Source organism: Hoplias malabaricus, chromosome 9, assembly GCF_029633855.1.
Source record: "Hoplias malabaricus isolate fHopMal1 chromosome 9, fHopMal1.hap1, whole genome shotgun sequence".
NCBI lineage: Eukaryota > Metazoa > Chordata > Actinopteri > Characiformes > Erythrinidae > Hoplias > Hoplias malabaricus.
In genome coordinates, this window is record NC_089808.1 from 12831474 (window position 1) to 12853927 (window position 22454).

Consider the following 22454-nt stretch of genomic DNA (forward strand, 5'->3'; position numbering starts at 1 on the left):
CTTATGGCCATGTTAAGAAGTACCTGGAATATAAACACTGCACCTAAACTCTTTCATATAACCCACATTCTTAAAAAAATCACAATGGTGACATTGCCGATTTAAGACGGTTGCCGCAGTGGTATGTGTGTGTTTGATGTTGGTGCTGCTGAGTTCACTGAAGGATAGTTTTTAGTGAGTGAGCTTATTTTATTAAAGCAAGCTAATCACCCAACATCTGCACTGCTAGGCACAAAGCGATGAAGAAACACCATTTCATGCTGACCAAACATATATATATATATATGGCAACCCCTGTGTGTGTCTGTGAACTGGCAGTAGGTTCACATCCAGTGGAGCTATGTAATGAAAATTTGTCTGTGTGTGTTTACTCAACAGGATGGCCTCACACCTCTCCACTGTGCAGCAAGAAGTGGACATGACACAGCGGTGGAGCTGTTACTGGAGAGGGGTGCGCCTATTCTAGCCCGGACCAAGGTAAACAGACACATGCACTGTCATTTTACCATACAAGTCTGAACCGGCCTGGCCAAACGATGTTTTATCTTTAGCCCAATAGATTAAATACAACAAATAAACAATGCTGGCCCACACAATCTAGTAGCTGAACAGAATTGCCTCATGGGGCATTTTAACACTTGTCCCAGATACTTGAAGGCACACCCAGGATCAGTTCTGGTCTCATTTGGGGAGGGACTCATTATCTTTGATTTGCTTTTACTCACAAGAACTCCACCAGAACCATGGATCAACTGCGTAATCCCATACCTCACTTTTCTGTGTGTAGACTCACAAAAGGTTAGGAAGAAACTTTCTTTTTACTGTTTTTCATGATTTTCCATGGATACAAACAGTCAGGCATGGAGTTACAGCACTTTTGGGATGCAGGGCATTTTACCATGTAGAAGCCCCCAAAATTAAAAGGAGCCATTCTCATAAGAGAAGATTTTTAGTCGTGCAGGCCAGTGCTTTTCTCATCGCTCTTAGTACACACACTCACTCCACAAAGGTGATCTTATTACAGTCACCTTGCTCCAGTCCTGTGAAAGTGTGGTCTTATTAGGCACTGGAAAGGGACATAACACAGTGAGTAGAAGCAGTCACGTTACAAAATGAACCAGTTACGCAACCCCCCCAAACACAGTACTGAGAGTCGGAGACCACTAGTAACTAACCACATACCCCATGATTTTAAAGAATCTCAAAAACATTTTTGTATATGAGCAAATTACAAATCCACATAGATTTAGGAAGAGGATCTGGAAAAAGTTCTAGCGTGAAAATGCCGTTAGTGTTCTCCTGCAAGTGTATTGAGTTTTTCCTAAATATTGTGTGTTTTAAAGGACACAGTGCTAGGATACTGTCTTTCTCTCTCTCAGATTGGTGGCATTTTGTGATTGGGGGCTTGGTTAGAGCTAGAACTGAGATCTAATGAACTGGCAAGAAATAATATGGAACATTTCTGAAACATGAAACTGGAAAGCAGGTGTGACAATACTTGGTTACTGTGCAATGTGTTATCTCCTCCCTCTCGTTCCCCAGAATGGTCTCTCTCCTCTGCATATGGCAGCGCAGGGCGATCATGTGGAGTGTGTTAAACATCTTCTGCAGCACAAGGCCCCAGTTGATGATGTCACACTCGACTACTTGACTGCCCTCCATGTTGCTGCCCACTGTGGTCACTACCGAGTCACCAAGCTTCTGCTGGACAAGAGGGCTAACCCTAATGCTCGAGCACTGGTACCATTCCTAATGTCTTACTCTACTAAAGTGATGTTTTATTATTTATTATCGACAACGTAAAGACATATAGAGTCAAAGGGATATAGAATTCTGTTTATGTTTTAAAGGATATTTTCAGCATAATCTCCAACTCTGTAGTTTATTACCATAGATGATATTTGTCTTTCTTTGTAACTGCAAAGGAACAGAAATCTTCTGGATATTAAAACCGTATAATGAAAGTCATTGGGTAGTTGCAAACTTTTTGAATATATATTTATAGTACATGACTATTGGTTGGTGTGGTACAGTGGTAACACCATTGGCTTCCATGTGAGAGACATGGGTTTGATTCCAGATCTGGGCAACCAGTCTGTGCTGCACCAATAAGAGTCCTTGGGCAAGACTCCTAACAATGCATTGGCCTACCTGTAATACCAGTAACCTTGTAAGTCGCTCTGGATAAGAGTAAAGAACAGCTTTTAGGACAACAGCACAACAATTTCCTAATATAGTGGTTACTATTATGATTTTTACCATAAACACACTGGAGTAGCACCATTCAAAATCTGTTCTCTAGGGTTTTCTGATGTCGATAATCATCCAGAGCCTGACCAACACCACTTAAATAATTGTTTACTAAAAAACACTAGCCCTAGCTCACAGCAACGTCATACACATTTACAGCTCAGTTTCAAATTCCTTTAAAAAGTAACTATTTAATTTAAACATATCTTGTGGAATTCAGCAACTGCCCAAAAGCTTTTATTTAAGAGTGTTTATAGTGATTCTGTTCTGTCCATGGTTGCAGACCTTAAGCAACGCATAAACCACACTATGTAACTTTGGAGTAGGGTAGGAAACCACTCCCTGACCTCCCACTCCCTTTGACTTCAGAGCAGTGCAGTAAAAATGAATTTCTCACTGCAACTGTATACAGAGCTCAGGAGCAAAAATAACACATCTTACCTAGAGTTCCTTTAAGACTCAGGTACTAAAGGATGTAGTGGTTCTGGTAGCAAAAGATGGTTGTCACATGTGTCCTGTTCATTTTTACATCTCTCCCTGTCTCTCTTGCTCTTTCTCACTTAAACACAAACACACTCACAGAATGGCTTTACACCTCTTCATATCGCCTGTAAGAAGAACAGAGTGAAGGTGATGGAGCTACTGGTCAAGTATGGAGCATCCATCCAGGCCATCACTGAGGTATATGTGTGTACACTCACACACATACACCAGACAACACACTTATATTCCTGCAATCATGAGCTGTGGAATCTCATTTTAGCTAGGAACAGTTAGGCAGTGGTGTATGTTAGATAACAAAACTTTTTGTTTGTTTTTCTTTGTCTCACCCTCTTCAGTCTGGTCTCACTCCTATCCATGTGGCAGCATTCATGGGTCACCTCAACATTGTCCTTCTGCTGCTCCAGAATGGAGCTTCCCCTGATGTCAGCAACATTGTAAGTATCGTGAGTTGGTATGATTTTGTGTGTTTACCTGAGTGTGTGTGTGTGTGTGTGTTTTTACCCGAGCGTGAGTGTTCTAACTCCTGCTGTCTTTGTTCACAGCGTGGAGAGACTGCTCTACATATGGCGGCCCGAGCCGGACAGGTGGAGGTGGTTCGTTGTTTGCTTAGAAATGGAGCCATGGTGGATGCTAGAGCTAGAGTAAGAGACATCATGGAAAACATACACATACACACAAAAAAACATCAATTTAATAGTTTTGTGTTGAAGGGAAAGTTCTTCAAGGTTTTGATTTAGTGGTCTTGATTAACACTACTCTAAAGTACAGGTATGTCTAGATAGAATTTGTCATTGATTTCAGCATCAATCCTGAAGTCCCTGTTGGTCAATTTGAGAATTACCGCTTAAATGGATGCAATTTTCACCACTTCACGAGGCTATGTTAGTATTTTTTGTGTTATTATCTGCTTGTGTTGACACCTTGTCTCATTATGCTAGGAGGACCAGACCCCGCTGCACATTGCTTCTCGCCTGGGAAAGACTGAGATTGTGCAGCTGCTGCTGCAGCACATGGCTCACCCGGACGCAGCCACTACAAACGGATACACACCTCTCCACATCTCGGCTCGCGAAGGTCAGCTGGACGTGGCTTCTGTGCTGCTGGAGGCTGGAGCTTCACACTCCCTCGCAACAAAGGTAAAGAATGGCAAGCAGAGATACTGTCCCCGCACTGGATGAAGCCAGCTGTACGTTCTGTGGTTTACAGAGTGTGGTTAACAGAGTGAGACTCAAATCTATAACATGAAATACATGTCACACACTCAAATCCAGAATTGACTAATTCATGACTCCTTTTAGACTCGATTCTGATGTGATTATTTTATTATTTGTGACTCAACAAAACTGGATGTACACTTTAGGGTCAGTTGCGTAAAAGTAAAGTTATGCCTTCACGAGCTCTGCACATTCTAGTACAATGTACAATAGTACAGTTGCATACAATTCTCTTTTAACAGTAAATTTCTGCAGTAAAGGCCAAACAGCCAAGAAAAATAAAATAATTACTCAAGTTTTGACTCATATTCAGTGAATCATGACTTGACTCTGACTCATCTCAGTGACTTGTATGAAGGGAACTTCTTTAGTGATAATGCCTTGGAAGAGGCTGTTTACTTTACACAGCATTCCACTGACAGAGACACTTGGGCCCTCGGGTTTATGATAAAATATTTTGTTTAAATAAGTCTGAACCTCTGAAAACGGCCAAGAATTGAAATGCATGTGGTAGAGATTTGACAAGAGGTAGTTAATAAAACTGATAACTAAATACAAATACGTTTCATAGTAAATTTAGCCTGATGCTTATAATGTTTAATCCAGGCATGCCAGTTCATTTGTTCCCATTTGAATTCATCCAGTTTAGAATTCAGATCAGGATCAACATGCACTGGTACATTATTGAACAGATTTTTCAGTATTTACTGTTGTGACGTTGTATAGTAAATTCATTCTACACTGATGAGGTGAGTCCAGCCCGAATGTATTTCAGCACAATGCTCTTCTTCTCTATTAGTAATCACTAAAAAGACTGAACAGGTCATTTTTTTCTTCTTTTTTTTCCCCCTATGGGCTGTGGATAAACACGATGATCATGTGACTCTGAGCAGACACGCCTGTCTCAGACTGAGAAATCTGAATCTTCAGCTCCCTCTGCTGTGCGTTTCTCTACTGCTGATTCTCCATTGCTTTTCACTGCATAGATACAGCAGTGTCGTGAAGCACAGACATTGCTTCATGTTGCATCAGCAGTTTAATTTCTAGCTGTTTGTATTCTGAACATCTAACATGAGAGATAAACGTGTACATGTCGACAGTGTACTGCAGGAACAATGTGATATCCAGTACAAACATTGCAATATATTTAATAATAATTAAACTGCAAATTACTATTGCTTTGCCATCTGTTCAACCTTTCAGTGCTCAGTTAAGCCTTGACCTGAATTACACCAAAAAGCCAAAATATTTATAATAATAATAAATGTAACATTCAGTACCAGGCCAAAGTCAGAGATTTATTTTTTTAAGTCAGTCATAAAGCCAGTTGTTTTTCAGAGTCCACAATAAAGAAATCATAACACTTAAAGTTTAATAAGGACACGTTATGGTAAAATAAATTTTATACCAATCATATTAATATATAGCAATGAATGTTTGGCCTAAATGTGGCACACATGACGGAGCTGACTCATGTTGAGTCTGGTTGCCATAACACAGCCACAGGTCTACCTTATACACAACAGAAATCAGGTCTGACCAAACAACACATCATGACTCAAGTCAAGCCTGGCCCAGGACAGCTGGCTCACATCTTGCCCATAAAACACTCGACAGTGACAAAAGCGGCACAGATTAGGCCCAAATGTGCCTGCAGTCTGGAATAGCATCGGAACCACTTTTATGTGGAAGGAATTTGCAAAAAACAGACATGATGAGAACAGGGAAATATGAGAACGGATTGAAAACGATTGAGGAGAAAGGGGAAAAACAAGCAAAAATGGAAAATAGTGTAATGTAAGGAAAGGAATTTCTTTTAAGACCTCAGGGAAGTGTGTTAACTTGTAGAAAAGGGGGAGAATATTTCACCTTTAACAGAAAATCACCTCACAGCCTGAACAGCATTTTTTTTCCTATAATACAACTTCAATTTTCAGATGACTTGCTTTCAATTTGCAATTTTATATCTGACCTCCAGAAAGGGACCTCGCTTAAGGGCCAGCCTTTCTCTGAGCAACTACTTTAGTCTGTATTTTTATTTATTTAATTTTACAGAAGGGATTCACTCCTTTACATGTTGCATCCAAGTATGGCAGCCTTGATGTGGCAAAACTCCTCCTTCAGCGGCGTGCCCCTCCAGACTCAGCGGGCAAGGTAAGCATGATCTTCTCTATTAAGTGTTCAGATAAAACATTGATGCATTTCATGAAATGTGGTGTTAAGTGACCAACTGCAAGTTTTTTAGACGTTAAAGACGTAGGTGAGTGTAGTGTTAGGTTTTTTCTATGATTCTTACTGGTATGGTGTAGTGTGCTTGACTGAGCAGGGAATTAAACTCTAGTGTTACTTACTAGCCCCTGATACACCAATGCAGAACTTGTTTTTCCTGCATTGTGATGTTTTAGAACCCCTTTCATGCTCAGTAAAATAAAAACAGGACTTGTATTCCCAGGTTCCATGTGAATTTCACCATTCTTGTCTAGGAGATTTTGTGTGTAGTTTGTAGAGCCTAATTCATAGACTTTCTTGGAATGTGTTTAAAAGAAATTCATAGATGCTATGTTGACTGCAAGAGCCCCGGTAAGCATAGTATCATTTAAAGATCTTTTTCTTTTTTCATAAATAATAAATAAAACAAACATATTTCTGTTTCTTTCCTTTAATAAGGAGTCCAATAATGATTCCTGCCCAGCTTGCACTTTAATCTAAAACTTTATCACCAAATCATCAAACTTTAACACGTTAACAAGCCCTAGTAACTCTGCTTTCATATGTAATCATTCGTGTGCCTGTGTGCTTTTATTGACGGCCTTTGTGACACTAACCGCTCCTTCTAAATCATTTGGCACTCACCCTCATCCTTACAGAACGGACTCACGCCTCTTCATGTTGCTGCGCATTATGATAACCAGAAGGTGGCGCTGCTGCTTTTGGACAAAGGGGCTTCTCCCCATGCCACAGCCAAGGTGAGAGCCCCTCAGCAGCCTGGATAATGACAACTGGATAAAGAAAGGCCTTTTGTAAATATTTGTCTCTGGAACTCAAATAAGCTTCTTATTTCTGTATGAATAAAAAAGCACTTTATATACTGAAGGTAACTCTTAATTAAAGGTGCAGCAGTTGCTGACAGAAGTACAAGCCCAAATGTTGGCATGGCATGTAAAATATAAATAAAAACAGAATGCAATGATTTGCAAATCTCATAGACCCATATTTTATTCACAATAGAACAGAGAACACATCAGATGTTCAAAGTGAGACGTTTTATCATTTCATGAAAAATTTTAACTCATTAAGATCATGATGTCAGCAATGCATCTCAAAAATGTTTCAACATCTGGCCTAAAGCCTTCAAAGAAGACTGGATGCTGTTACTTCTGTAGAGAGTAACAGGCTCTTAGTTGATCCCCTTGATTTATGAAGAATCAATGAGCCATTCAGTGTGCATTACCTCAGCTGAATTTTGTCTTTCAATTAATGACGTAGGAATGTTGCACACATTTGAGTCAAGTAAACGCTGCTGTTTATTTTCTTTTATTTTGAATCTCTGCCATTTCCTGCTGTTTGTAGAATGGATACACTCCACTCCACATAGCAGCAAAGAAGAACCAGATGGATATAGCCACCACACTCCTGCAGTATGAAGCTGAGACCAATATCCTGACAAAACAAGGAGTGACCCCTCTTCATCTGGCCTCTCAGGAGGGCCACAGTGACATGGCAGCCCTCTTACTGTTAAAGGGGGCCCAAGTCAATGTGCCCACCAAGGTAACTGGCCACTAACATAATAAATCTATATGTTCTTTACAGTCATGAAGAATTAGTAATAGGATACTTTCATTGCTCTGTGTTCTAACATTAGAACTGGGGAGTGGAGATTATGTTCTGAAAGCAATAATGTCTACACACTACATTGTATTATTTAATACAGACAGTCAGAGACTTTACTATCTGAAGACTGGTCTCCTTGCTCTGGATGTCTCAGCATAATTTGAGTTCATGCCGTTTGCCATCATCACTCTTTGGCTTATCAGTGATGTTTCAGAGAGAAATTAAATTTTGTGTTTTATTAACATTATTCTACTGAGGTTCAAATTTCAAGCAGCGATTAAGTAAAGGACTAATAAAGGACAGTTTAAAAAATAAATAAATTAATTAATTTCCCAATTATATTCTGCTACTCCATCTGTTAGCTGTAGCCTCTCAGGCGTTGTCCTATAGTGTTTGTTTACTGAATTGTGCAAATCACAGCTTGATAGATACAACATATGTGAGCATAGCTTCCAGCTGACTGATCACTTTGTTTTGCCCCTTTTCACAGAGTGGTCTTACTGCTCTTCATCTTGCTGCTCAGGAAGACAGAGTTGGAGTTGCTGAGATTTTAGTTAAAAATGGTGCCAACCTCGACCAGCAAACCAAAGTAAGAGAAATGAACCCACTGCAGCCAAGTGTTGTAAAGTATAGGGAGCAAATGTTCTCAGTATAGCTATGAATTAAAGCACATACGAAACGTATTATATTTATTTTTTAAATCTCCCTGTATTTCTGTGTATTTGTTAGTTCTAGCAAGTAGTGTTTCAATTCTCTGAAAAAGAAAATACTACTTCAAATTTAGGAACAGCTGAATATCACCCAGGGCTGAGCAGGGCAGGGTGGAGGACTAATATCGTGGAATCCACAGTCACTCTCAGAATGATACGTGTTACTGATAATGGTTTATTATTCCTAGGGCTTGCAACAATACTAATGATCTGACGTTTGCATTATATACCCTCAGAAAGTGTCACTACCTAGGATCAATATAAAATGCCCTGCAGGATTATTAAGTTATATTAATACCCATAACTTACTGAATGCCCCTCGTAAAAGAACCAGCACTTGGAAAATATATTAATTATATTTATAATATGTCCAATAACATATTATTTGGACATATTTGGCAAAAACAATGTTTTTAGACAGACTGACCAGTTAGTTATATTAGCTGGGTTTTTGAAATGTGAAACTATTGACATGTTTTCTGTTATATTTATTATGAATATTAATTCATGGATTGTGAACAACTCTTGTGTCTTCTAGTTGGGTTACACTCCACTGATTGTCGCCTGTCATTATGGAAATGCAAAGATGGTCAACTTCCTTTTGAAAAGCAAAGCTAGTGTCAATGCCAAAACAAAGGTATGTTAGCCATAAATCCCACAGAAAAGCAGGGTTCATATCAGTGTTGATTCCTAAAAGAAAATTGTATATGCTTTCTGTTCAGAATGGATACACTCCCCTTCATCAAGCTGCACAGCAGGGAAACACACACATCATCAACGTCCTGCTCCAGTACGGAGCTAAACCCAATGCCATCACTGTGGTGAGTATTTGACCACACACACACACACACACACACATATACACTCACACATAAAATCACTAATTTATTTGTGTCTCTCACCTTGTGTTGCAGAATGGAAACACAGCTCTTGCCATTGCTCGTCGTCTTGGTTACATCTCAGTGGTGGACACACTCAGAGTGGTCACTGAGGAAATCATCACCACAACAACAGTGAGTTCCTTTAAAAAAATCACATTACACCATGACTTTCAAGTAATTGGTGATAAAAAATAATAAATTTTATTGGAAATTCACAATGATATCAAAATCAGAATTATATGCTTTTAAAATATTCCTTGTTTTATTGGCTGGATTGTTGCTGAATATTTACATTCTTTGACATTTTAAAACAGAGTCTAATTCATGTTAATTCTCTATTTGTAAGAATACGGTGTTGGAAAATGAATAATTGTGTTTGTGTAGACGGTGACTGAGAAACACAAGCTGAATGTTCCAGAGACTATGACTGAGGTTCTTGATGTGTCTGATGAAGAAGGTGAGTTTAAATATGAAATCATTCTTCTTCTAAATTGACAATAAAAACCATGCCTTGTTCCATTACCAATTACAGACCATGTTTATATACTGTACTTAGTCTCATCAATATGAAATATCATGTAGTACTGAAGCAGACTGATGGGGCTATGTCTGATGACTCATTTGATGAAGGTACACTCCTAATCTGGAGGTTGATTGCTGTGCAGATTCACTTTCTGAATGAATGTCTGAGTAAATTAACTGGTTAATTGCAGCTCATTCATTAACCAAGCACTGTGCTATGGTGTAATAGACATAATGTGCATGGAGTTCCTTTACCTATGATTGAAGCATTGCTCTGCTATTATTGATGTATTTATTAACGCACTATACACTATTTATTTTGCTGTGTGGTTAGATCTAAATATTTGAAAAGAAAGTATAATGAAATACTAAAGCACTTCCTCTTTTGATCTCAGTTGGTGTTTAATGGAATTGTAGAATTTCACTGTGCCATAGTTTTACATCCAGCAATCCAAACAAATTTAAACATTTTATTTACATTTTTAAGTGTGACCAGACAGATAAAATCTTTACCAAATGAACCCCAACACTGCAGTTTAATTTTTCAAATTCTGAATCTGTGCCATGTTTGGAAACAACTAAGTGTACCTCACTCTCTAATATCACTCTAAGGTTATATTTATTGTTAAACTCTTTTTGTGTCTGCTGAAAATATCTTCCTGTTATTTTAGAGAGCAAATGAAAAATTCTAGTATAACAGATAAACATTATATAAACAACTGCATTTCCACACCAGATAATTACTTATTCTAGGGAATAATTACCAGATAATTACAGAAAATTTGTTGTTGGTTTGTTTGTTGGTCATGCCATTCCAAAATCATGGTCATTAGTACTATGAATTGAATGATATGATTGAATGAGGTAGGCATCCTAGGCCAGACTATAACATTTTTGATAGCGCTTTTTGTATCTGTAATAATTGGGTAAAAATATGGGAGTACTAATAAAATGGGGAGCCACGGCCTAATGGTTGGAGAAGAGGGCTTAGAACTGAAATGTCGTTGGAGTGAAGGAACAAGAATGTTCCCCATCCTCAGTCCACAGTTGAGTTGAGGCACTGAACCCACAACTGCTCCCTGGACGTCAGGGATGGCTGCCCGCCGCTCTGGGTGTGTGTTCACAGCCCCTATTGCGCTAGTATGTGTGTGTGTTCACTACCATAGATGGGTTGAATGCGGTAGACACAACGTATAATGACAAATAATCACGCATTATTATTATTATGAATATTATGGAAAAGAATCAATTCATCCATAATTGTCAGTTTCCAAGTTGTTACTGGATTATTATTCGTAATTGCACCCACATTGTTTTATTAAATTATGGTTATTACCCCAATAACACTGTAGGTGTTCAGTGGAACTACACAGTAAATTCACCAGTGTTAATTCAACACTATTAGTGTTAGCTTAGTGTTAAATTTTTACATTGACGGTGTTAATTTAACACCAATAGTGTTGACTGAACACTGGTGAATTTACTGAGTAATGCTGTAAAATACTTATATATTTATTTCTATATTGTTTCTGGCGTGTTATGTCTTATAATCTAAATGATTCATTTATCTAAATGATACATAATCAAAATAATTATGTACAACCATATGTATATAAATTTACAGGCTGAATTAAATCAACGCTGTCATTTATCACATCATTTGATAACATCAGCTGTTCTACATATCGTATGAAAATGAGTTAAATCTTTTTACATTGATGTCCATTGAAAGTTAAGGTTTTTTCTTTCTCCTGTAAAGCTACTATTTTGAGAGTTACAAGTTTTTAATTGGACAGCAACCATATGCAATTACTGAATTATTATTTTTATTTTTAATTATATTTATTATTATGACACAAATTTATTTTATGCGCAAATACAACTTGCTACAATAATACTACCATATTATTTCCCTTTTATTACTGATCTCTAAAGTACCCAATATTCTCTCTATATACTCTCTAGGTAGCCAGTATGCTATTGACAGCAGAACTCCATTCTCAGCCTACAGTATGTTTTGTGTTTACTGTCAGTATTCCCTGCTGCTTATTACAGTTCTACTGCAATATTGCCCCTGCTGGTCACACATGGCAACAGCAGCAGTGGTGCTTTACAATTGTTTCTTTACTGATTATGTCAGCACTCAGCTGCTGAAGCCATACGCTGTGTAGCGTGCTGTGTTTCTAGAGGCTTTGCTGATACACTCAGAATTTCTTTAATGGCTCAAAGGAGAAAGTTTGTGCTTTCAGTTTAGCGTGTGATGCTGTGAGTGTGTATGCACTTTTGTGTGCATGTACCTACCTGGCAGAATACCAACATTTCACTGCTGTACAAGCATATATCCCCCCAGTGTGTGTATATGTATATATATATATATATATGTGTGTGTGTGTGTGTGTGTGTGTGTCTGTGTGTGTGTGTGTGTGTGTGGTATATAAGGACACTTTTATATTTATATGCTCTCTTATGAGGATACTTTAACTTATTTCAGTTAAAATAATTCTAATTAAGCAATCCTATAATAGCTTTCACAGACCTTAGGACAGTTTAAGCAGTCATTAGTAATGAGTATGAAGACCTTCAGTGAAAAGTTATCTGTGTTGTAGGCGATGACACTATGACTGGTGATGGAGGAGAGTATCTGAGAGCTGAGGACCTGAGAGAGCTGGGAGACGACTCTCTGCCTGGACAGTACCTGGATGGCATGAATTACCTGCGCTTCAGTCTTGAAGGAGGACGTTCTGACAGGTAACTCTATGTAGAATACTGATGTTTGAAAAGAAATATATAGCAAGTCTTATATGCAATACACAATTACCCATGGGTCCTTAATATGGGCATGGACTACCAAAGAACAGCAGAAATTAATTCAGGACATGATCATTTTTTGCACCAAATGAGTGCTTTAAGTAAACTTACCCTTTACTAACACTATAAACTCTTTGTGAGAGTAGCTCAGAAATCTACTGGCTCCAATGTTATTCACTAATCCTTTTTGAGTCACAATGCTCATAATTAAAACTTTCCCCTAAACTGCTCATTCCTTTGTTTCCTCCACTGCCTCACAGCCGCTTGCACAGGTACGAAAAAATAACCTGCTGCACTTTACATTGTGCCTGAGAAATCATGAAGAGGTTTTAGGTATTGTGATGTATATAAACAGCTGTTTGTAACTGACTTTTTTTTTTCTGTGTGTTTTTTTCAGTATGGATAGGTCCTACACCCCCCCTCATCATGGCTACTACTCTCCTAAACATGAGGGTATGGGGGATGACACACTCCGCCATTACCAGGTACAGTCTGCTCACACAGTGCTCATGATTTTACTTCAGTTTTTTTTTGTGGTGAATCTTAATAAAAAGCACAAATTTTGCAGAGATTCCCAGCCTCTGAATAAAAATCAGTGACAAGCATTAGTAGTTTTTCTATTGTCATACATATACCATTGCTCCTATCTCCAACATGGACACAACGTTTTATGAGAAAACTTCCTGAGACGTACAATAACAGCTCTTTGTAGAGAAGTCCCTAAATATGAGCAGTTGAGAAAGTGCACTCTTTGAGATGGCATGAGTGAATGAATTATTTTGTGAGTGAGAGTGTGAGTGAGTTACATGCAGGTTCTATGATATGCTTTGTAGCTAAAAACGTGACTTCTTGATATTCAATAAAAGTTGATGTTATACGATTTAATTGATTTCATGAAGAAATTTTGGACTTCCATTTTATGAAATAAGGTAAAGGAAAAATATCAATCCGTGTTGATCAGTTATATTTTCTTCGGTAGTTGCTTGAGAAAAAAATAATTAAATCATTGAGTGAGGGGGATGTGAGGTAATGGCTTGTAAACAGTCATTTGAGGTTGAATTCTCTAGGATTAAAATTAAAATATTTGCTCCAGTAAAATGGGGAGAGTGTTAACTGTGGTTGTTTGTTATTTTTAAGGTGTCTGCCCTTGCGAATGAAAGGGACTCATACAGACTGAGCTGGGGAACAGACAACCTGGACAACATCGCTCTTTCCTCCAGTCCTATTCACTCTGGGTACGGATCATACTCTCTCTCACGCACGCACACGCACACACACTGAAAGTGTGGTCTTTTAGGTGCATCTTGATTGATTGATTGATTGATTTTGAGTATCCTTTCTGAACACAAGCTCATAAAGCAAGACAACAATAATAACTTTTAAGTGTTCATTTATTTCAATTATGTAAAACATAATTTACAAACTTTTGATGAGGCTTCTTAGCCATATATAGGTAGTATGTAACCAGCATGGAAATTACTTTTTTTTCTTTTTTTAAGACTTTTAAATTTTCAGTTACATTTTTGAGTTACATCTTTGGATTAAAGTTAATTTTTGTCATTATCTTTCTCAAATCCTGTAAACTTTGTTTTATTTTAGTTTGTCTGATCATTGGACTCTCTCTCTCTCTCTCTCTCTCTCTCTCTCTCTCTCTCTCTCTCTCTCTCTCTCTCTCTCTCACTCTCTTTCTTATGGGTATTTTGTTTCTCGCTCCAGCCGTTCTTCTCCGTGCCATGACCATGACAGCAGCAGGTGACTGGCTGTACTTTGGCACTTGGCCTGTTTCACCCTCTTCCTCTTTCAGTGTGTGCTCCATTAAAGGGAGAAATACCTGCAATAGCTCCCGTGCTCCTGACCCCCTTTAAAAAATAAAACTCAAAAGATAGAAACCTATTTACTTCACTTCTATCTTCTACCGAGCTGCATTGTAGCATTGCAGGTTAAAGCCACAGTGTGTGACAGTCAATATATTCATCAATTCACCAACATGTGTGTTGCACCAGAAACCCACTAACAAAACTGCTGCCTTTTTTGGACTGCTTTTATACCACCTTCCTCTGGGTTCCATTAAGGATGTTCAAATCTGGCTATTTTGTAACCTGTCCCTTAACATTTTTATGGTGATATTTGTCAAAAATGTGCTATTATTGCAACTTTCATAATAGGTAATGTTGTGTCATAAACTTTTTTATAGTACACACAGAGATTCTCAGTGTTTAAAACAATGCTACTCACATTTTAGCCACTGTATGGAACACTGTGTAATATTTTCCCTTACCATTACAGCTTCAAAATAATTGTGATGCTTTACTGAACTGTAATAGGGAGAATAGAGCACTCTAATTTTGGGAGCAGAGTAGAAAACAACCAAACTCACCACACCTCCCCCATCAATTCAGGACAGTGGCGTAAAGGTGAATTACATTAGTGTTCTAGTGTTCTCACAATATTCACATATCTTTCAAGTTATTGTTAGACATTTGAAATCAGACAACACAACATGACCTAATATGTATACCATAATTTACTGTGATGTACCACTGTATTATATGCATTACTAAGTATGTGATACAGTGTCATTCCACCTTGACACACATAGGGCATGACAGATTATGGCATGGATTAATAGGACAAAAATTAAAGCAAAAAAAAAACATTTCTGTTTGATTCATGCAGTTAGAAAGGATATCAAATCTCTACTTCAGATAATTAGATCATTTTTTTATTTATTATTTATATTTACTCACCCATTACTAAAATACTATTTGGAGCATATTTTTAAAATTGTACTTGGTTGCATGAGTTAAGCAGATTTAAGAACGATTTGCTTATTATTATTGTTATTTTTTTCTTTATGGAAATCCATTGCTGGTGAAGCCTGTCAGGTCCAAGATGAGCTGGTGTGAATGAGCTGTACAGTCATAAGCAAAAGTTTGGGCACCTCTTGTGAAAAGGCACATTTTGTTCGCTTTGAAAGTGAAATTAACAACGTATAATCAAACTTTTACATATGACTAAACATACTTTTATTCATAATACCTTGTGCAACTTATATAGAAGCATTAAAGATAATGCCATATGAAATTAATTATTATGCACTTAGTTTAACAGTATATGCATTAAAATAGGAAACAGAAGCACAATGTTTTATGGGTGTTGAAACTTTACAAGCCATTTATTCTCCAGGAAATATACACAGCGTGATGTCATTATGCTTCTCCACCCTCGTGTTTTACATCGGCTGCACTGATTATCCTGATGGTGTGCCATTACAAGACAGCTGAAAGCATGCTGGGAGATGTTTCACTGTTGTGTGTTCTCTGATTGTAACATGTCCACGTGTGAAAAACTGTCTGGATGTGTTCTGTTTGTGATGTTTCTGCTACATTCAGTGTCCTCTCATCCACACTGTCTGCTGTGTTTGCATGTACAAAAAAAAAGGTTTTGGTTTAAACAGCTGGGAATTATTAATGACACATTCGCTCAGGAGTAAGGAATATGTTGCTGTCATATCAAAACCTCGAAATATTTTCATTCTGTTGCACTGTTCAAATGCACCAGCAGCCTTTACCATTCACAGACAATGGGCTGACAGTAACACTCAAATGTGACATCTAGTTACTTTAACAGTTTCTATAAATATATCTGCTTTGTACTAAATGGCTGTGTTTATTATGTTATAATACACATATTTAGACCTGCAATGTATAGAAGTTATTGCAATAGGCCTATTGAAATGTCCAAAAAAGATGTCTATGCAAAGATTTGGGCACCTCTGGTTGAATAATATTTACATTGTTGATTTCCCAAAATATTGCTTATTAAAACATTATGGTTTATGAAATAAAGAGAAATCATGCAGATACTATTTAATTTGACCTCGGAAGACTATCGCATATGACTCTACAGATGTCATGGACATCCTTCCTTCACTAAAGAACTTTACAAATTGTCCTGTAATGCTAGCTCATATATGACATATATGCTTTTGTTATGACAGCAACAATTTGTTTATGCAGAATACCCCAGCTGAGTGTGTAATGTCCTGTTCAAAGACCTGATGCAGTGTTTATGTTCGGATTTGCAGTTTTCTGGTCAGTTTTATGGTGGACGCTCGCGGTGGTGCTATGCGGGGTTGCCGTCACAATGGCCTGCGGATCATCATCCCACCCAGGAAGTGTAGCGCCCCGACACGAGTGACCTGTCGATTGGTCAAACGTCACCGTTTGGCCACCATGCCCCCTATGGTGGAAGGAGACGGTCTGGCTAGTCGACTTATTGAGGTGGGACCCTCGGGTGCCCAGTTCCTTGGGTAAGCTCTAATAATTGGTCAATAAAAGTGGTGTGAAAAAAATATATATATTATGATGATGGATCTGGGAGACAATCTGACCTCTTCTCTTACACTCTATGGCCAGACGTTTGTAAACCGTTAATCTATTAATCCTCTTCATTTCATACACATAAAGTGTGCCTCATTTTTTTAATGTTATAGGAACTAGGTGATTGATAGAAATGAAAGTTGCTCTTTACCAGTTGCAAGTTGCAGTTTATAGTATTATAGTGCTTTTGTTGCTTGGCCTAATATTTCTTGTCACCTATTATTTTACCCTCTGTTTGTAATAAAATGAAGCTTCTCTGCACCTAACACTTTTGCAGTAATAGTTTTAAGAATATTGTTTGCTTCACAGCTTGCATTAAGGAAATGTATGAGCTTTTATTAACCATTATGCAAAGTGAAGCTCCCACATACGAGAATGCTCCATGATTGATTTTGATATGTTTATTTTTATTGGAGTTGACATAGAACATGAGTAAAATCTTTGTTGTGTTTCACCGGATTACGTTTTGTTATTCTTTGCTTTTGAAGAATATCACATTATTTTTCACATGAATCTTTACCTGCCACATCTGTAGCATGCAGTCCTGACTGTTAGAATCAGTTTGTCACATTGCTTTGTATTTGGTAAAAGAACAGACAACTGACATGAAACACCCTTGAAATAAAACTGTATGTCGGCTACAGTTGTGGTTGGTTGAGATTTGACTGAAAATGTTGCATTTGTGAAGACTTTCTGTTGTGAAAAGCTCTATATAAATAAAATTTGATTTGACTGATACTTTTATAAATGAATTGTTTCAGGACCAAAAGCCAAATAATTATTACATTTTGTAATGTCATTTAAGTACAGCATAAGGACTACGTTTTAATTAAGGAGAATATGCGACTAAGTAGGTGCTATCAAAGATGAGGACTCCGCCCCCACACTGTTTGTCATCTGTGCTCTCTTTTTTCACTGCTTCTAATGGATGACAGTAAGCTCCACCTCCCCACTGCCCCACCCCCTCTGAATGAGGGTGAGAGTTTGGTTAGCCGCATTCTCCAGCTGGGGCCTCCAGGGACCAAATTCCTGGGGTAGGAGTGACATATGAAACAATCCATGGATGCTGGTCCCATGCCCTTTCTTCTGCTGTCCTTCTTTTACCCTTCTGTTTTATGGTGTTTGTAGTGATAGTGAAAAGTGTATTGTGCTGTAGTTTTATTTTTGGGTTTACTTTATTTGTTGTGTTTCACATTTTGCCCTTGCATCATGAGTTGTGTCTGAACAGTTGTGCCTGTCACAGAACATTCTTTCTTTTTCCTTTTTGAGGTAATACGGATTTGTACAGTCATATGCTAAGGTTTGAGGAATGTGTGTTGAACCCATCCTCGAAGAGAATGCAGTTCTGCTTATTTTAATGCGTAGTTAATACTTACGTTTCTGTGGCATTCCATAATATATATTATTTCAGCAATAATAGAATAAATAAAATCTGTGCAATGTGGAAAACTTTACATAGAAAATAAACCAAAACAAAATTTGATGAAAGGTGTTCATACGTTTCAAGTATGACAATATCTCTCTTTGATATTCTACCTACACATATTTTAATCCTGGATATCCGTCAGTTCACTTTGTGTTCTGAAGCCACAACCAAAGTATGTGGAGCTAAACACCACTCCAGAACACCACTTTCTGTTCATATGTAGTCACCCCCTTTATTTTCAGGTTTACAGCATATGAGACATTTTATTGTCCTTTTGACATGTTTAGACAAGTCATGAATGCAAATTGATAACCATATACAGTGCTGGCTATAGTTATTAGCACGCTTACTAAAGATGAGCCAGAAAGCTGTTAAAAGTGTTGTTGTTTCAGTTTGATCTCTGGAAGTTTGAGATAAAGAAGATTCATGCTTGGATCTTGCAGCTGAACAGTGGATCTAAAAATATTTCTAAATTTACACTGAGCACATCAGTCACTGTTTTCAGTGGCCAACTAACCTAAAGCCAATTTTTAAAAATTGCACAACCGATAATATTCAAATATATTTGCTCATCTTTATGAAGGGTGCCAATAATTCTAAACATCCCTCTACATCAGGCCTGCCCAGCCTTACTCCTGGACATTCATTCATTTAATCATTCATTGTCTGTAACTGCTTACTCCTGGACATATATTTAAAAAAAACGTAATTCCAACTGAGAGAAAACACATTTTACTCTACATTCCACATGTTCCCAACTTGGTTCATTGAGGGGATGTATCAGATTAGGGCTGGAACATGAGGGTGAATAGACCACCAGGAGCAAGGTTTAGCATCCCTGCCACATGTGCTATTCTAGCATGAGCAATTAATTGCAGTCTCAATTTTAAGGTAGTTCAAACTTTTGTGTAGTCCATTATAAGGGTTGCAGTTTTTATGTTAATCCAGAATATTGGTGATACGTTGTGTAATTTTGGATTCTTGTTCTCAGCAACATACATATTTTAATATAAATATATGAACCATGTGTTACACAAATGCAGAAAACATTTGCATTGTAACACAAAGTCAGACACTTGATCATTGTGGGTAAGTCATCCAAGGCCCATTTCTATTGTTTTCAGTTAATTTATTTTATTGTGTGTGTGGGCTTTCAGGCCTGTGATTGTGGAGATCCCTCACTTTGCTGCTTTGAGGGGGAAGGAGAGGGAGCTGGTGATTCTGCGCAGTGAAACAGGAGAAAGCTGGAAAGAGCATCACTGTGAATACACAGAGGAGGAGCTCAATCAGATCCTCAATGGCATGGATGAGGGTAAAATACTTAAATATATGTTTTAAACAGCTATTTGAAGCATTTTTTATATTAAATTTAATGGCACATAAAATGTCTAAATGTTTATATACACAACTTATAATTTGTGAATTGAATCACTTTTAGCTGCAACTGGCTTATTGTGCATGCATAGGTGGTGTAATCTCTGTAGAAAGCCATGAAATGAAATAGAACGCTCAGGAGCAGTTGCCCATGACCTTAGGGTCACTATGCCCAGTGCCAGGCATGGGCTTGAAGGGTATAACCTGCAGTGGGCTGTAGATGGTTGGAACTGTTCCCTGGAGTGATGGGGCCCCGGTTTACTACCTTTAGGATGAGACACTGTAGAAAATAGGGCAATGTCCCTATACTTCCACACATGCAAGTCAGTGTCCTGTCTCATGTCAGTGCCCTGTTTCCTCAGAGCTGGACCCACCAGAAGAACTGGAGAAGAAGCGTATTTGCCGCATAATCACACGGGACTTCCCACAGTACTTTGCAGTGGTATCCCGAATCAAACAGGACAGTAATTTAATTGGTCCAGAGGGTGGGATCCTGAGCAGTACAGTGGTACCTCAAGTCCAGGCTGTCTTCCCAGAAGGAGCGCTCACAAAACGCATTCGAGTTGGCTTACAGGTAGCTATAAAGATTAAAGTAATTATTCTGTACACTAACACCTCTACCATTGAATCACAACACTCTCAAATGCACTGCATGAAAAATTTATAAACATTAGTTTGTAACTTCCAGGCTAACGTTTTCTATTGCTGTTTTAAATATTTTTTTGGTTAAACTTTACTCAAATATAAAGAGGTTTTACATTCAAATCCCATAACATAGACCTAGCAGAATATGGGAAATCAGAGCTGGTTTGTGCCTAGGAAGCATTGGCGATCTCTACTCTTCTATAACTAGTCGCAGTAGATTTTCATGAGGCAGTTTCTTTGTTCTTGTAGATGTAGTCTTTCAGTGAGTTAAAAAATGTATTAAAATGTATTTTTAATTATTAATCTTGAAAGTCTTGCTCCTGTGTTGATTAGGCTCAACCTGTGCACATGGATGTGGTGCGGAAAATCTTGGGAAACAAAGCTACGTTCAGTCCTATAGTAACCCTGGAGCCTCGCAGAAGGAAATTCCATAAACCCATCACAATGACGATACCTGTCCCCAAGACTTCCACTGATCCCATACCCAATGGCTTTGGAGGAGACACGCCCACACTCCGACTGCTCTGTAGCATTACGGGTGAGGGATTTCACATACACGTTATTAAAAGTCTTAGAGTGGAATAGCTCAACTAAGTTGCACTATATGTTAATGTGGATATCAGTGATTAAAACCAAGTAACACCATGTCATGTAATTTTTTTATCTCTATTTTCATATTGTTAACATTATTGTTTAATGGAGCTGCTACTTTCAATGCCGTCGGGATAAGAACATGCAACATAATTAAGGCCCTGTCCACGTGCAACCAGTTTTTGTATTTATCTAGACAAGGATCTTTTCAAAAATGGAGAGAGGAAATTCTCAGTCTTTAAAAATAAACAGATCCATGTGGACAGGGCCTAATATGAAATGTAATATAACACTTGCCATAATGTGACTGTTTTTCTAGAACTTTTTATTTTTTGAAATACACATCAATATAAAATGATTGTAATATCTTAATCAACACTGAGAACACAGTTTTACATTTTCTAGAAGGTTCTCTTTCTGTTTAAAATACATTACTAATGTTCTTCTCTTTGTCATCCTCCAGGTGGAACAACACCAGCTCAGTGGGAAGACATCACTGGAACAACACCGTTAACTTTTGTCAATGATTGTGTCTCATTCACCACAAATGTGTCTGCAAGGCAAGTTGTGAGAGCGCTCTAGCGTTTAATCATCCTTTAATATTGTTTAAGTTTGATCTGATTATTTTGCACGAAAGCTTAATAAATAAAACTAGAGTCCCTTATTGTGTTCTCATTTATCTACTGTTTAGATTCTGGCTAATAGACTGTCGGCAGGCCCAAGAGTCAGTCAACTTTGCCACACAGGTGTATCGTGAGATCATCTGTGTGCCGTATATGGCCAAATTTGTTGTCTTTGCTAAAACACATGACCCTATAGAAGCTCGCCTGCGCTGCTTTTGCATGACTGATGACAAGATTGACAAAACTCTGGAACAGCAGGAGAACTTCACAGAGGTGGCTCGCAGTCGGGACGTGGAGGTGAGTGTAAAAAAGTGCTGTGTGTGGAAAAATATTTTTTATTGTACAAATCATAACTCGTACACAGCTCCTTGTCTCCAAACTCAAAGTAAATTTAATAGGACCCACTTGCCATATAGGTGCTCTTTGGTGTTCTACAATTACAAACTCTAGTCCATCTGTTACTCTGTGTACTTTATTAGCTCCATTTCACCTAGCTGTATAGTAAGTAGAACAGCAGCAGTGCTGCTGGAGTTTTTTAAACACTGTCCCCAACCCTCTGTCCACTCAGACACACTTACGTCGTGGTCCACCTTGTAAAGCCAGAGACAGTAGCTCATCTGTTGCTGCACAGTTTGTGTTGGCCATTCTCTAGTCCTTCATCAGTGGACACAGGATGCTCTTGGCTGGATAGTT

The 22454-nt window shown here is 38.1% G+C and overlaps 1 protein-coding gene across 12 annotated transcripts in view; it reads left to right on the plus strand.

The window, feature by feature from the left end:
* Window positions 1-22454, plus strand: part of ank2b (ankyrin 2b, neuronal) — a 134737-nt gene that overhangs the window by 77209 nt on the left and 35074 nt on the right. For 7 of the 12 annotated variants that reach the window (XM_066680547.1, XM_066680544.1, XM_066680554.1 and 4 more), the window contains exons 10-35: window positions 379-477; window positions 1543-1740; window positions 2833-2931; window positions 3090-3188; window positions 3297-3395; window positions 3693-3890; window positions 6024-6122; window positions 6836-6934; window positions 7539-7736; window positions 8290-8388; window positions 9048-9146; window positions 9232-9330; window positions 9424-9522; window positions 9775-9847; window positions 12519-12660; window positions 12981-12992; window positions 13118-13205; window positions 13858-13955; window positions 14437-14472; window positions 16808-17032; window positions 18038-18136; window positions 19686-19840; window positions 20265-20476; window positions 20881-21085; window positions 21602-21698; window positions 21830-22058. In XM_066680547.1, the coding sequence (XP_066536644.1) occupies window positions 379-477; window positions 1543-1740; window positions 2833-2931; window positions 3090-3188; window positions 3297-3395; window positions 3693-3890; window positions 6024-6122; window positions 6836-6934; window positions 7539-7736; window positions 8290-8388; window positions 9048-9146; window positions 9232-9330; window positions 9424-9522; window positions 9775-9847; window positions 12519-12660; window positions 12981-12992; window positions 13118-13205; window positions 13858-13955; window positions 14437-14472; window positions 16808-17032; window positions 18038-18136; window positions 19686-19840; window positions 20265-20476; window positions 20881-21085; window positions 21602-21698; window positions 21830-22058 (3255 nt within the window). The remainder of the gene's footprint in view (window positions 1-378; window positions 478-1542; window positions 1741-2832; window positions 2932-3089; window positions 3189-3296; window positions 3396-3692; window positions 3891-6023; window positions 6123-6835; window positions 6935-7538; window positions 7737-8289; window positions 8389-9047; window positions 9147-9231; window positions 9331-9423; window positions 9523-9774; window positions 9848-12518; window positions 12661-12980; window positions 12993-13117; window positions 13206-13857; window positions 13956-14436; window positions 14473-16807; window positions 17033-18037; window positions 18137-19685; window positions 19841-20264; window positions 20477-20880; window positions 21086-21601; window positions 21699-21829; window positions 22059-22454) is intronic. The other 5 variants (XM_066680550.1, XM_066680546.1, XM_066680545.1 and 2 more) reach the window with 5 other exon arrangements.